The 17,318-nt window shown below is 33.0% G+C and overlaps 1 protein-coding gene across 2 annotated transcripts in view; it reads right to left on the bottom strand.

Moving 5' to 3' along the window:
* Window positions 1-1,598: 1,598 nt before the first annotated feature.
* LOC124540070 (transmembrane protein 68) overlaps window positions 1,599-17,318 on the bottom strand; it is a 32,276-nt gene continuing 16,556 nt past the window's right edge. For both annotated transcript variants that reach the window (XM_047117482.1, XM_047117481.1), the window contains exons 2-7: window positions 8,961-9,099; window positions 5,559-5,653; window positions 4,860-5,024; window positions 3,976-4,169; window positions 2,862-3,065; window positions 1,599-1,998 (exon numbers count right to left, since the gene is read on the bottom strand). In XM_047117482.1, coding sequence (XP_046973438.1) covers window positions 1,765-1,998; window positions 2,862-3,065; window positions 3,976-4,169; window positions 4,860-5,024; window positions 5,559-5,653; window positions 8,961-9,099 — 1,031 coding nt within the window. In that variant the 3' untranslated portion in view covers window positions 1,599-1,764. The remainder of the gene's footprint in view (window positions 1,999-2,861; window positions 3,066-3,975; window positions 4,170-4,859; window positions 5,025-5,558; window positions 5,654-8,960; window positions 9,100-17,318) is intronic.

Genomic DNA, 17,318 nt, shown 5'->3' with positions numbered 1-17,318 from the left:
TATATATTCTTCTCTTTCTAACATTAGTGATTTGACATTCGAAAGAGGAAGACAGCATTATATATCTAATCCACTCTTAAATATAATTTATAATGAAGGCTGTATATATATTTTGTAACTATTACATATATCTATGTGAAAAAAAAACTAAGTATGTTAGACAAATATCCAGATGTTTATTTCATACAAGATAATTCTTCTATATGATAAAGTAACACTAGTTCATAATAAAATCTAACCTAGAATGGCGTTTAGTTCTTATTTTAAATATTTATTTATATATTTCAAATAAATTGTCAAAGATTTCATCATACCAATTTCTTAGAAATATATTATATATTTAAGTATATTAGCTATATTTAATTTATCGCAGTATATTTTTGTGGTCTTTTTAAGAGAATTATCTTCGAAATTTAAAATTACTTTCATTAAAACATATTATGAAATTAACTTTTCATCTGGCTACATCACGAATTTACTTTCATTGGCAGTGTGACTTTAAGCCCATTATCATTAGGTTTATTCATTTGTTTTCATTGCCTTACTTCTATATTAAATGCGCATCCAGCTGGCAACACATTTGAACTGTCACTCTGACAGTGACATTTGTAGCTTTGCTATCACGGCTAGCTGTCAATTAACTTTTAAGAAACAATTATCTACAGTATACATCATAAAAAAATGTAGATCAATACAAAATATATTGATTATATACTATGTTTTAAACATTTATATGACGTTTTGATTATGACGACCGCAAAATTAATTATTAAAAGAAATTTAGGAACATGATCACTAGTAGCTATACTAAATAATTTCGCGAACAATTTACATTTTCTTTTCATTGATTTTTATATGTCTAGATAGATCGTGAAAGCTTAAAACACATTGAAAAAGATTACGACCAGCATTCAGTGGCGTAGCTAGGCGAGGAAGGGCCCCGGTGCATAGAAAAAGAATCGGGCCCTCACCCCCTCTTTCCCATCCCTCTTTAACTAATAATTAACCTTTAAAATTATAGATACCAAATAAGAAATCTTGTATGATTTTCTATCTACAGAAGCTTAAGGTTTAGTTTAGAGGGCCCCCTGAACTCCGGGGCCCTAGTCCTCCTCCTGGTCCTACGATAGTTACGCCACTGCCAGCATTTGGCCACTAAGTACACATTCGAGATTAGCTATCACTCACACCAAGATAAAAAATTATCGTTTATATCTCTTATAGTGCGGCACTATCTAGATATACAATCTTATATATATCAACATACAACTCTTACATATTCAACACCAATTTAATATATATTTTAAAACTATATTATGTTTTATGCCTTGAATATTTATCACCGTCAACACATCTATATATTGTTAAGATATGTATATTTATAACTAGAGACGACATAACTTACAAAATTTAAATAAATTTTGAAAAGATTTCATAAAGGAATGCTTTTAGAAAATAATTAAGAACATACCTTTGAGTATTTCATACAGCCAAATATTTTTTAAAACGCAATTTCTAAATAAAAAAAAAATACATTACTAATCTTAAAACAAAATTAATATATAAAATCAAATTACATTTAATTATAAACGCATATGGAAGTTATCGGAGAAAAATGCTTTATTTGTACATCTAATAAATTCATTCACCAGTTTTACCAGCACGATAAAACGCTAAGCATGATTGCATTTTACACATACATTGAACCGTATTCATTCGATTTCATTCACATACGAATTCATTCACAATTCCTAGATCACCCCACTACGACAACTTGGCTTTATCACTGTCACTGTTTTCACTCAAACTGTTCCCCTGTTCCTTTTTCGAGACGCCATTTTGTTTTTGACATGTCTGTTCATTTTGACAGTTGCCATTCGTGTACGCCTTCTTGTTCTTCTTCTTTGGCATCTGGTATACCCTCTCGATGAGAGCCAGTAAGATGCTACCGGGTACACGCTGATGTTCCTCGACTAAGCTCTCGATCGCACTGGCGACCTGTATTATAATAATTTTGGATTCCGTTATTATTAGCCTAACTTATATCATATACGAAAGAAAACAAATATTTTTATCTAATCGCATATTCAATTGATGTATTTTTTTATTTCAAGCAATATCATTATAAAAATAAAATTGATGCATATGGCAAGATATAATATGTCGTTCATATTTATATGTCAATAAAAAGAAAAAAAAACAATTCACGAAACAAACACAGCATACTAGAATCGCATGTCAAAAGATACAAGATTAAACAATTCATAGCATAAGTAATGTATGCAATGATATTCTAATAAATAGATATGTTATACCCATACTAAACAACAGAAAAAAGTGTGCCGCGCCGGGGACCGTTTATTTTACATTTCGTTACAAGTAAAAAGGATAGCTTGATAAAAACAATAAGTAAAAGGGATAACTAGATGTTTTAATTACGCAAAACGTATTACTACATAATTATGATGTATTATAACGTATTACTACGTAAAACAACTACGTAAGACAAGCGTCCCAATTAGGACGTTTTCTAGTCTTCATTTTTTGCACGTTAATAACATATCTGTTTACTACAACATCATTGTTTGAAAGACAATCATTATAACAATAAAAATTAAATTAATGCATATGGCAACACAAAATAGAATGTCATTCATATTTGTATGTCAATAATTGTTAAGAAAAAACAATTCACGAAACAAAGAAAGCATACTAGAAAAATATATCAAAAGATACAAGATTAAACAATTCATAGCATAAGTAATGTATCTGTATTCAAAATTAGTGAAAAAAAATGATTTTTTTTTTCTGCCAGTTGTAATATTTATCTACAGCTTGTACAAAAGAGTTTGTATAGGTACCTTCTGCTGCAGCATCTCGGGCGTGAGCGCGGGGTCGTAGGGGATGGCGGGCCCGAGGTGCGTGACCATCTTGACGGGGAAGCCGCCGTAGACGGGCGCCAGCGGGATGCGCGTGGCGGCGTACACGCGCAGGCACACGCCTCGCAGCCAGCCCACCGTGCGGAACGCCTCGCGCACGTTTTGCGTGAACATCGGCACGATTGGCTGTGGACGACAATTGCCCATTACACTGGTTTTTAAAATCCATTTAACATTATTTAGGATAATTCACCCAGTAAAAGTTTGTTTCTAGTACATATTCGCTGAAAAATATCAAATGCGAAAACAAGCGAAAACGCTACTTTGACAATATGGCGCTGCAATGGGGTCGGTGACGTCATTTGCTTGTATTTTAATCTGTAAGGCAAACGAGGTCAATGTCAAGGAGCGTTTTGTGTCACGTGACAAACGTTTAAAAAAATGCATTTTTATTTGCATTTGCGTTAGTAAATGACCATTTTGAAACTCATAATATATACTGATTACAATAATTGTACAGTACGTACTGTCAAAAAACATTGTTTTACAATCCTTGGACTTCAAATTTACGATGCGTTACGTAGATTTCAACAGCAATCAGTGTTATATCAAACATATTGTCACTTTCATTTTTTCAGTGAGGTCTTAGTTGTTGACCAGAAATTTTGGACTTGTAAAGAGGTCGTGTATTCAAAAAGTTTTTACGGTCAAGAGGTACATGTTCCACAAAATGGTCGTGGCTACCGTGATTATATTTTTTTTATATTAAATTTTTTATTAGACAGATAGATATGTATATAAAGTGCCATCTAGCGACATGTATCAACATAGTACAAAGCTTTCACGGCGATCGATCTATATCTATCAAACATATTTCATAATATTTTTGGGATTACGGAAAACGACTTTGATGGGGTTTATTTTCTTTTTTTTTTTTGACCAGATTAGCAAACAAACAAGCTACCTTATAACGTTATCAGAATTTTTAGACAAAACTATTAAAACGGAAAGACAGAACATTTTTGGGTCAGTTTTACTTGGACTATCGACCATTTTCAATAACCCAAGTTAAAATATAAGCTATAATAACACTTACTACTTTAGCTTCAAGGGCGACTTTCGCGAAGCCAATCCTCGATTTCCAGTTAAGTCTGTAATAGTGATCTCCAAACTGGGCCTCGTAGACACCGCCCGGAGATATGGCCAGGGAGTTACCACTTCGTAGCACTCCTGCGCACGTTTGTACTGTGCCCGGGATCACACATAGCCCTTCCAGGAGTGACTTCCAACCTAAAATCGTATAAAATTATTATCCACATTGCATAATAACATATGACAATATATTAGCATACATTACTATAAGTTCGACAGTAACTCTGTCTTCTAAATAAATTCACAATAAAACTGATCACTTTGATAGAATCAGTGATAATCATTGTATGTGCATGTGTGTGTAAGGATAAGCTTATAGGTCCAAGTTTCCGATTCTGCAAAGGCAATAAATACTTCTTGGAGGACGATTCAAAACACCATGATACGATCACACTTAAAAAAAATGATCATATTTTTTGGTGACATCAAGATAAGAATCATGTTGGCGAGTATTCTCTTTAAAACAGACAAACACTTAGATAGTTAACAATTAAATAACAGATAACTATACAAAAAATGACGACCTCCGTGGTCGAGTAGTGTGTACACCGGTTTTAATGATCCAGTCCGATGTACTGGGGTTCAATTCCCGGCCGAATCGACGAAGAAAAAGTTCATTAATTTTCTATGTTGTCTTGGGTCTGGGTGTTTGTGGTACCGTCGTCGTACATCGGGATCAGAAGTGATGTATGTGATGTTGTCCAATAATTAGATTTATTTATTTAATTATAATATTATTTCGTAAGTCCAAATTAAAAAGTACGACCATAATTTTTTTTTTTTAATTCTGAAAGCTATAAATGCGCAAAGGTCTCGTTTTTCACTCACCGGGTATCTTGAACATGAATCGATCCGCAACCGTGTGTATGTGTCGCCGTTTGAAGAGCGACATCCGCGCTATGAAGTAGTACATGTCTATGGGGAGGGCGCCGTGGTAGTAGATGAGGAGGAACGGCCCGTCCGGGATGTTCTCGATACCATTGATCTCGTAACCTGTTCAACAAACTCACGTTTCACCATCGGTTTCACTGGTACCATATCCATGGGGGGAGGCTCCGGGCTACAGGGACCCAAGTACCCCCCTTCCATTCCTTATACGGGACAGCGTCAAGGCATGCTAAGCTTCTGATCATATTATTTAAGTATCCTACCACAAAACAATAGTACTTAACTTAACGACACAAGATACATCTTGGTTTAGCATCCCATGGACGATATAATAAACAGTTTTTATGTCAATCAGTCAAAAAATTTCGATGAGAGGTAATATACAATCAGTTGGATCCATTAGCCAGACCAACTAAATGTTTTACACGACAATTTATTTTAACTAGCCTGATATTTCATGTTAGTTAATTAATACATTTTTAGATAAGTTTGAAACATAAATAATCTTTTAATAATGAAATTTCAAACATACAGAACATTTGCAAAGTATAGAAAAAATTGTATTTATCAAATGACAGTTTGTAGAAGATTATTTGTCTCAACGTTAGAGGATATTAATGGTAACAAAGAATGGTGTACCGTGAAACAGCCAGCCGTGTGCATCCCATAACGCGCAGACCGCGAGACGAGCCGCCTGTCTCCAATCACTTTGAACGCCATCCGCTACACGCAATCTTTAAAAAAAAAAATCAATAAAAAAACATCGTAAAATATGACCGAATAAAGTGATAATCGGGATTTATTTTTATGACTAGAGAGAACACAGATTAGTTGAAGCAAATGATGTAACATGTCTTGGTGGTAGGGCTTTGTGCAAGCCCGTCTGGGTAGGTACCACCCGCTCATCAGTTATTCTACCGCCAAATAACAGTACTCAGTATTGTTGTGTTCCGGTGTGAAGGGTGAGTGAGCCAGTGTAACTACAGGCACAAGGGACATAACATCTTAGTTCCCATGGTTGGTGGCACATCCACTAAATATAATAATAACCTTATAATCACAACTTTTTTGAACTTAAACTGGTAAATCATTTTTGCAATATCTGTGTCGGGTATAGACAGTGCGCTTTGAAAAACGCCGACATCCTTTAAATTTAAATCAAAACGTCGCGTCAACTCCTGTCTCGTGGTAGCATTTCGAACACATTCCACTAGGAAATGAAGTACGTCATCCTCTGTCCCACATAAATTACAACAACAGCCTATAAATTCCCACTGCCGGGCTAAAGGCCTCCTCTCCCTTTGAGGAGAAGGTTTTGGAACATATTCTACCACGCTGTTCCAATGCGGGTTGGTGGAAAGCACATGTGGCAGAATTCCTATGAAATTTGTCACATGCAGGTTTCCTCACGATGTTTTCCTTCACCGCTGAGCACGAGATGAATTATAAAGACAAATTAAACACATGAATCAGCGGTGCTTGCCTCGGTTTGAACGCGCAATCGTCGGTTAAGATGCACGCGTTCTAACCACTGGGCCATCTCGACATAAATTACATTTTGGAGAATTTATAAGTTTCATTAGAAATCGAAATTTATTGAGTGAAACATGTCCAGAACGCAGCCTAAGAGCCATAATAATTTGTTGACGCGACAACCCCAAGTTGTTGAACCACGGGATACGAAGTGGCTCACTCTGTATGTTCTTGTACCATATTCCCTTATTTTTCGAACTTTCGTCGAAGTTCTCTTTATAGATGTTTGTAATGTTTGATGAATAAAATTGTTTTAAAATTGAAACATAAACAAATCTTATTCTGAAAAATTTTCAAAGGAAAGTACAGATTTTAAACCTAACAATATTAACGAAAGGAAAACGTCAATCAGAATTAACCATTGTTGTGTTCCGATTTGAAGCCAGTTTTACTACAAGGCACAAGGGGCAAATCATCCTATATACATTGAATATAGACATTGGTAGACCCATTCCATCAGGTGCCCCATTTGTCAGTCATCCTGCCTACCTAATAGTCACAAAAAAGCGTCAAAATATTATCCATATGCAGGTATATATACAATAACATTATAGATGACGAAATCTTTTCCGTTGCCAGAAAAATCTTCAACACAACAAAGCCTTATTTCTTGTTATGTATACGTCGTCATTTCGAAATGCGCTCGCGCAGACAGCGTGACAATGATATATTTATCATTTTTATTTAATTAGTCCAATTATTATTTTTTATAACTGAAATATATTTAATAATTTAATAATATCTAGGGCGCCATGCAAACTGAACATGATCATACTAATTACATATACGAGATGTATGTTGTTTATTTTATGACCATTTTATCATAGGACAAATTTACAAATATGTAATATATTTTTAATTAAGTTGAAAGATGTTTGTAAACAGTATGTTTATAATGAAAATATATAATGATGCTGATGCATTGACCAAGCTACGTTTGTCTCAGACTTATATTGTTTGAAACATAAAATATATTCATATATATTTAGGCTTTTTTTCCACTCCTGAATTGTGTTTGGCTGAAAATCGGGTGAAAAATATTATGATGACATAGCCCATTATAATGTTTGAGATTAGCATCAGGATTTAGATTCAACGAGAATCTGTCTTGACAAGAACCTGTTGAGTTTATTTTCAGGAAAGTAATTGTTTTAAGGATTGCAATAGATGAATAAATTTCGATGCACAGACTACACATAATCACTGGATGAACTACATCACTAAACGATTAATCCATTAGACATCTGTGTGTGCATATTTTTCACATTTTAGAATACGAAAACCGATTAATACCTAATGATATATAGCTAATTTTATCGAGAGTACTATACAAATCTTATACAGAAAGTTCATATAATATTGAAACCTAAACGTGATTTGTACCTAAACAACGTGAGGTAATCATGAAACGATCATGTATTACCGTGGCCTTCATTAACCTGAATCGCCATTAGCAGAATTAATAGCTGATAACATGTACATGTCAATCTACTTTTAGGATAACGATGACACTCTCAACCCTGGTGATTAATGCATTTCATAGAAACATGCGAGCAGCGTCGTTTTGTGCCGTTCACTAGAATAGAGATCGTTCTTTGGTCGCAGGCCCTGTAATAGCAACCTGCCCAATAGAGCAGCGTTGTAACGAGTTGTTGATAGCCAGGCAAGCAGTTGCTATAGATACAATCTTAAGGGTACTTTGCAGATCTACTGACCAAATTCCTCTAGGATGCAATTGTACACTATTTGAACACCATCCTATCATAATAAAATATAATTATCCGTGCACCATTATTATGTCCTATTTTGTTATTACTTCCTCAAAACATAAGTATTCAACCAGACTCCAATGACCCTAATAATGAAGGTTTCGTAAGAATACTTAGACTAGGTGTTGTTCACTGTACATTCTTGTGTTTATCAAGATTAAATGAATAATAAACAAGTCGAGGAAAATTATTTTGTTGGCAATTTCAATAAGGATCAATAGCTACATTTATATTTAGATCTTTTTAAAATACATCTACGTATCTAATAAGCTTTATTGCAAATATTATCTCGGCAAAAATGTCCGATACTAACAAAACTGAGATAGGATCACATGGGACAGAGGTGCACTTAGTTCAACTCAAAAATAATCATCGAAATCGGATAATAAACTAGTAAATTAAACGCAAACAACATTGTATTTTTTACTTTTCGGAGAATCACGAAGTCTTAGGTCATTAAGTCTTTTTACAGAAAAAAAAACTGACATCATACATTTTTGGACAATTCTGTTTTGCTCACAAAAATGAAATAAAAAAATTTGCACGTTTCATTGAAAAGGACCTTATATAAGTAGCATTTTAATTAAGAGAAGGAATAAAACGAGAGAGAGAAGAAGTTGGTCAAGTTAGCAAATAACAAAATTACATAGAGCATTTCCATATATTTCCATGTGTTGTGCAATAATGCATTTTAAATTAATTAAATACAAAAATAAAGTATTGTTAGCAGAATGAGTACCTGTAGAGTCTGTACAGATGGAAGATGACGCTGCTCATGTAGATCAGCACAATGATGACGGCCGGCAGGAGGAACGTGACGATGACCGGCATCAGGAACCATGTCAGCCACAGACTGTATTCCGTGTCTACATACTCCACTGGAATAAAATTGAAACGTTATATAAACTATCGGCGTTTCTAGAACACTTAGATTCTGATTGATTCTAACTACCCATTGATGGTAGGGCTGTATGCAATTACGTCTAAGTAGTTACTAATCACACATCCTCTTGCTTTCAAGGTCGTTTACGCATTGGTAGTTCAAGGGACAGTAAATATTTCTTCCAACGTTAATGTCTAAAGGCAGTAGTTACCACTTATTGTTCCCTTTGCCATGCCTATATTTTATTTAAAAAGATACGAAACTACAGCTACTAGTTACTACACTTCTTCTAATATTACACTTTGAAACTGTTATCTAGTTTATTTTAAAGAATCAGTTTATATCATTTTGATAAGAGCAGTAGCCCCCTTTGAATATATTTTTTAAACTAATAATCAATTCATCTTTAACAAGGTAAACTGTAATTATTAGATCATGAATCCAATATCAGCAATATTTAAGAAAAACCGTTAAATTTGGTCAATTTCATAATTTGAAGCATAAGTATAATTTATAAAAAATAAAATCAACTTTAAAATTTCTTTAAACCCCGATCGATTTTAGTGAAACTTACACTGTTCCCTAAGTAGAAGTTAACCGAACTTAAAAATGATCATCTCAATATGACTTTAAGTTTCCGAGAAATTCTTATACATAACTACAAACATACACTTACGAAATTAAGCACACGTGCTTGCAGCCAAAATGGATCATAACACTCGAATACATAAAAAAATGTCAAATTGATAACCTCCTTATTTTAGAAGTCGGTTAAAAATAGATCAAATTGAAGCACATTTCGTCATTTATAATTTTCTATATCATGTTTTATTGACTTATTTATTAAGCTAGTCTATTGTAGTTTTTATATTTTAGCCTTGAGTCAGATATGCTGAGCGAGAGTCCAAGATGAAATCTAACTTGACCTAGACGAAGCTAATATTGATTTAGACTTCGTCGGGGCGTTAATGGGAGCAAGGTTCAGACTTAACTCTTTTAGAAATACGTTAAAATAATTTTAATTTTCTCGGTATAATATATATTACCATATACTTTACTTTTAAATTAATCCTGTAGAAGGAAAACTTCAATCAAGTATATTTTAATTTTGACTATTTTGTGGTTATAAGTATTTATGTTTTATTTATATATATTTCTTATGAAGAGCATTATTAGCCAATAGCATCGTCGCTAAGTCGCTTCTGTTTTACATATTATTGATTATACCAATCGTTATTCAAACTAAAGGATACACATAAAGTAAATAGTAAAAATAAAAAGTACCATTGTCAATCACTTTTCAACATTTAGCAAGTGAGATGAGATATGAGAATAACATGGCTTGTATACATATATTGGATGAAAAACATTTTTTTTTACACGAGCTGTTTGGACAGTTATACACAATCAATATTTATATCACACGAGTTATGTGCCTCCTCCCGGATCTGCCCTGATATCGTTATCAGTGTATTTCAAGAGTCCCGTACGTGAAGCAGGACATTTGTGTGGAAAAAAACAATTTCGTCGGATATTGATAGCGCGCTACATCCGGGTGATATCGTCTGCTCGCCGTCTGCATGCAACATTGACCTCTGCACGAGGTGCGCACGCGCCGACCATATGAGATGCTATGCACTTACGTAATCGAATAGTGTAGGTCAGGCATATTCCGTCTATATAGCAAATATACTCTATTATAAAATTATTTATTTCATTTAAAATTTTGAAAATAGAATATTACTTATTTTTTTAAATCTAGACAAGACACAAGATCGCAGTTATAAGAGAATGATAAGAGAATGTTTCAATTGTTTTTATACAAGAAATAAAATGTCATCTTTTCAAAAACAAATCATTTAAATACCAAAAACTATTCGCCTCACCATTTCCAAATCTTTACGTCTAAGTTGGACAAGTAGTTGGACAAGTTTTTTTTTTTAATAAAATCCTTTTCATGTTTTTGATATTAATTGCTAATAGATCTTCAAATAAGGCTGCATATACATATATACCTACTCTATTTCAACCATAAGAGGAAAAAAGCTAAATAAATCACATTCGACGGGAAATTGACGCAAAATCATTGGTCGAGAGCTTGATTAGTCTATGATATTCACTATGGATTTGCAAAAAAAACTACCGTTTTAAAACTCGACGAAACTTTAATCGAAATTTTGGAAGTAATATTGAAGTGGAAATAAGTAGTTAAATGCAATGGTGCTGTATTACAAATTCAGATATATTAATCAAAAACTCTTAATAGCGCGCAATAGAATTGACTTATTAGCATATCGCATGCAATACGTAAAACAAAAGTATGTTTATCTTTTTCTACTTCCATTGGAACACGCTATATAGTATATGTATTACTGACATAATGTTCTTACCGAATGATAAAATTAAAAAAAAATCACAATCGTCTTGACAAAACATGATACACGAATTATTCATTTCAATTCAATTCAATTATCCATTTGCAATTGTGTACGTACACATCTCCGAAATAAACAAAATAGTTGTTGTTAGTTGTACGTTATTTACACAATCAGGGTTAAAAGTAGACAGTTATCTAATATAATCTTATTTTCAGAGATCGATTTATTTTCCTAATTAAACTATTTAGATGCGATTAAAATTTAAAAGATCATTCATATAAGATCGATTCAGGAAAAAAATACGTTAGTTTTTTTTTGCTGACTCTACTTAAAAACTTTCAAACCGTCAACATCCATAAGACCGTTTGCATCTACATATTGTATTTGTTAATTCTATTCACATATCAATACACGAACTTAGCCTTGGTGGATAAAACCTAATCATAATTAATATTATTATCAAAACAAAAACTTAGTTAATTAGTGTTAAAATCGAACCACCAGTTCATCACGGTCAATGCAATTACAGTAATTACACGAATAGATTAAAGCGTTCCTATCTAACGAATTTATCACATTAGATGACCTATGGGCTGTGACCTGAAATTTAGATTAGCCAATTTATAATCGAAGTCTATCCCCATCACCTACGACATTAATACCAATTAATTTATCAATTTCGAACTTATTAACATTAGTTCATATTAGAAAACTCTGTGTCTGTAACTATAACTACATATTATCATAATAAATTAAGGATTCAAATGTATATGTATATATAGGCACTCAGGAAAAAATAAGCTTTCGACAATAAAAACAGTATGTACAATTCTTTCATTGACAACCTCCATGGTCGAGTGGTATGTACACCGGTTTTCATGGGTACGCCACTCTGAGGTCCCGGGTTCGATTCCCGGCCGAGTCGATGTAGATTACCATTAGTTTTCTATGTTCTCTTGGGTCTGGGTGTTTGTGGTACCGTCGTTACTTCTGATATCCATAACACAAGTGCTTCAGCTACTTACATTGGGATCAGAGTAATGTATGTGATGTTGTCTCATATTATCATATTATCATTATTATTATCATTGGTTCCGAGGATAACACTCAACAAACACACATATGTAGTTGTCGTTTCTGAAATTTTTGTTATTCAGTCAGTTTTATTTCGCTTTTATATATACAGATTACATATTATTGTGCCACACTTTAGTAAATAAAACATGTATGCCTGCCTTAAGAATAACTCAATATACCTAATACATATTAGCTGTCGGATGCAGCTTCACTTACGTTTGAGAGGTTGGTTATCATGTATTAGTAAAAAAAAAAGCCTATGTCCTTCCTTTGAGTATTTACTTCACACCAAATTTCATCAAATTCAGCTCATTATTTTGGTCGTGAAAGGTAGACTGACTGACAGAATTTCACATTTATAATATCAATATAGATCGTTGTAACACCGAGGTTCAAATCGCCTGGCGGAGCTAGTATCTTTATCTAATTTAATTCCAACTTTCGATAATTAGTCTAAGTTCGCGTTAAACGTTGATAACCTGATAATCAGATGCATTACACCCACAATTAGTGATCACGTGATTTAACTGACACAGACACCAGATAAAACGATGGCATTGAAGAGATCAATAATTAGTTGGGTAGGACCGATAAGCTATAGCTTACTTGGCTAGAATGTTCTATTAGAGAATTTAGCTCATAATCTTCACTAATATTATTAACTAGCGATCTGCCCCTGCTTCTCATGAGTGCAATACTGATACTATATATTCTATATAACGTCTTACAACGTTCACAGATTTTGTCATTAAACAATCATAAGAGAATACATAAATAACATTTGTAACAAAAAGAAAAACCGACTTCAAACAAGACTCTATTTTAAAACAAATGAATATAAACTAAATAGTAATAAAAATAATTGCGTATTCAATATATTATAAATGAAACGAAAAATATTAGACTACTTAAAAGTCGATTTACGATTATATAACGTAGTTATAGTTAGTGTTATATTTGGAGCCGGTGTCGGTTGAAAACACTATGTCACTGAGTTTTAAATCTGTAATATCTTCGATAATATTCATAATACAGACTGGAGAACACACAGAGATGGAAAGACAGCAAATTGTTGTTGTTACGCTTATGCCCATGACTACGCAACCGATCGTCATTGACGCTCGTTATCTAAGTATGAGACAAAAGGGATCTAGCCCCTGACTGACCTGAATCGGACGAACTCAAAAATGTAAAAGTCTACCAGGCAAAGTCCTAACATCTCTTTGAGGTATGGAGGTGTTTTAACCACGCTCCTTCAAAGCTGGTGGGTTCATTTAAATCAAGCACACGAAAATTTGGTCTTAAACTTAAGATGCGACTTTACCGGAGTAACTTTTTCTAACTAGAGATGGATAAAATTCATTCATTTTCCAGCAGACTTACATACAGACTTTCAACTTTCATGCAAAACTCAGACTTTTCCTATACACCGATTTTTATCTGCGCTGCTAAGTTGTACAGACAAAATTCAATAGAAGTCTTGCCAAGTCTGTATCGTGTGAAGCAGCCATTACCTTTAAAAAAAAACCGATCCGATAGTAACACTTGATATCTCAATAACTCATATTTTAAGTACAAAAATCATAACATTCAAACACGATAACATCCAAAATAATCCAATTTTACAAAACAAATATTTTTAACTAATAATAAAACTGTGCTCGCGATTTCGTGCGCGATTGAATATAACAAAAAAGTTATTTTTGTAGCCTAAGTTACTGCTTATTACATCATCTATCCGCTAAAGAATGTCCCGTCAAAATCGGTCCAGCCGTTTCAGAGATTAGCCGGAACAAACAGACAGACAGACAAAATTGAATAAATGTTATATTGGTATACATACATAATATACATTTAGTAATAAGCGTTTATTTTAATACTACAAACAGACACACATCTTATTATACGTATACATAGTGTTAAAATCAGTAAAAACATTTACTGTTACGTATATTAATATGTAATTTTTTTCGGACGCGAAAGTTATCTCGTCAAACTGTCCTTCAACCGTGGATATTATGTCAAAGTATATTTATCTCTTATCATTGGCGCGAGTAGCATAACAAAGCGATATAAAATAATATATTCTCTTAAAACTAAGATAAAAAGAAAGTAAAACAAATAATAAAGACAATTTTTAGAATTTATAGAAATAACAAGAAATACCAATTTTTTTATAGTATAGGTTGGCAGACGAGCATATAGGCCACCTGATAGTAAGCGGTGACCATCACCCATAGACAAAAACGCTGTAAAAAATTATAACTATTCCTTACATCGTCAATGTGCCACCAACCTTGGGAACTAAGATGTTATGCCCCTTGTGCCTGTAGTTACACTGGCTCACTCAGCCCTCAAACCGGAACACAACAATACTGAGTACTGTTATTTGGCGGTAGAATAACTGATGAGTCGATGGTACCTACCCAGACGGGCTTGCACAAAGCCTTACCATCAAGTATATATAAGATATATCCATACAGTGTTATGATAGGATGCCATAATTAATTATATCACAATACATTAAATATTCATTTAACATTATTATTAACTCATAAAATTATTGTTTTAATTAGTTGTTTAATATTGTTTTAAGCCTTAATTAATACTGTTTAATTTAGCACATTATTTAAGACTGGCACAAATATATACTTCTCTTTTTAAAAGCAAGTTATTGAGAATAATTTTGTTCCGAGAATTATTATGAAGCTTGAATTTATTTTTTTCATCCTGATCTATTGAAATACACATATATTTATTAGTAATATTCTTATACTCAATCCAATGAAGGGTAAAATGTAATGGAGGGGAAACCTAGGGGTGGGCACGACATTTATCCAAGATAATAATATACTAAGTCACATTGTATCGCAATCGTGAAATGTCGAAAGCCAAACGTTACGAAACTTTGATACATGTATATCTTAAATGTTTTTTGCTAACAGTACCAAATTGTATTGCATACCGTAACCATTCGGTACCGTCAGCACAAATGTATAATGTAATTTATTCACATCTTTATTCATTTATTTCTTTAGAGATTTCAAAGTTTTTAAAAGGTAATAATATATGCTTTTTAGAAACAGCAAATGATATCAAATATGATCAGTTATTTAGCACTAGTCAAATATATATATCATTCACTTACGAATTTATGCACTTCCAATAGGGTATGAATATTAGGAAATTCCTAATCGACTATTCCATTCAGATTATAATGATATCCATGGATTTTACTGTTTATTGCCCAGCACGTATTTTATTGGACTGTGGACGAGCGCTCAGGCGAACAATACACACAATATATACATGGCATTGAAATATTTTCCTTTACTGATAATAAGATGAGATTCGACTCGCCTGGACAGATAATAAGGACAGAAGAAACTGCTTTACGTAACTACCTAGTAATTCTGGGCTGTTGCAAGAAAAAATCAAAAACGTTTTCAAATTAGTCGTGGTGTCAGGAATCAGCATCAATACGTCTCAAAACTCAAACAGACTATCCAGATTAATGAGGTCGTATTGACTACACACATATTTGGTCTATTTTGCCAGATCTCAATAAAGTTCATAACGTCATTGTTCCTGCAAAAGTCAGTGTTTTTTTTTTAATATTTTTTTTATTGTTACATCATTTTCATCGTTATTTCAATACTCACGAACTATAAAAACATTTTTATCATTACTTCTAATGTTTACAAATTTAGCTATGAGATATTAAAACATCGTAATTTCCATAAAATAACGGTTAAAACGACACAGCAATCGAAAAATATAAAAAAAAAGCACATAGCGACTTTTGCAGGAACAGCGACGATATGCAGGTTTATTGAGATTGAAATAAAAGTCATAAATAATTAATTAAGTGTACAAAAAACTTCAATAAATCACAAATCGTAAAAATACCAAGTTATTAATCGGCAGTCTCGAGATAAGCCGGCGAGTTGACATTGAAAATGACCAATCTGTTTATATTTTAGAGTTCAAGGAGCTAGTTTGTTTTGTGAATGAAATAATAACACTTATTGGATTTGATTTAGATAATTTTGTGTTTATACCTCTTATTGTTTATAGAAAACAACAAAAATGAAAGCGGGAGATGAATCTCGAATATGGATAAGTATTAGGTCCTAATGCTGAGCAGTTGCCGAAGTGCCCACTTGCCCAAAGTTGCCTGCGATCGATAGGGACCTCAGATCAAATAAAACATCTGCTAATTTTAAAATAAAGATTCTGACTTTTTCGATGGTAATAAATCAGTAATGTCTATCTGGTTTGAACACGCATTCTTCGATCAAGATTCTCTTTTTCTAACCACGGATATGTATTAATTTACCATAAACATTAGACATTAAACGTGCGTAAGCATGTCCTTTGTTTCGAACACTACATATAGAAAATCAACTAATAAGACATTAATATTTGCTTTGGCAGCTAAGGTCCTTACTGATTTAAACTCGCGTGTGTTCATAAATCCTCTATTCATAGAAGTTTTCGAACTTAGCTATTCAAAAAAGTTTATGAAGACATAGGTTCCATATAAATAATAATGAGGCTTATTTTTATGGGTAAAATAGTAATATTTTATTGCAATTAAGTGGGTAACGCTTCGCTACTCCCTGGGGTGTGGATAAAATAATTACTAGAATATATATTACTGCACTGTAGACGTTCAATGTGCGCGTGAGTTGATTTTTTTATAATATCTTCAAAAAAAATACAATTGCTTTACATTGTTAATTTATTGTATGTTATG

The sequence above is a fragment of the Vanessa cardui genome, chromosome 24 (assembly GCF_905220365.1).
Source record: "Vanessa cardui chromosome 24, ilVanCard2.1, whole genome shotgun sequence".
Classification (NCBI taxonomy): Eukaryota; Metazoa; Arthropoda; class Insecta; order Lepidoptera; family Nymphalidae; genus Vanessa; species Vanessa cardui.
Note: the sequence above shows the minus strand (reverse complement) of the source record. Positions and strands in the feature narration are given on the sequence as shown.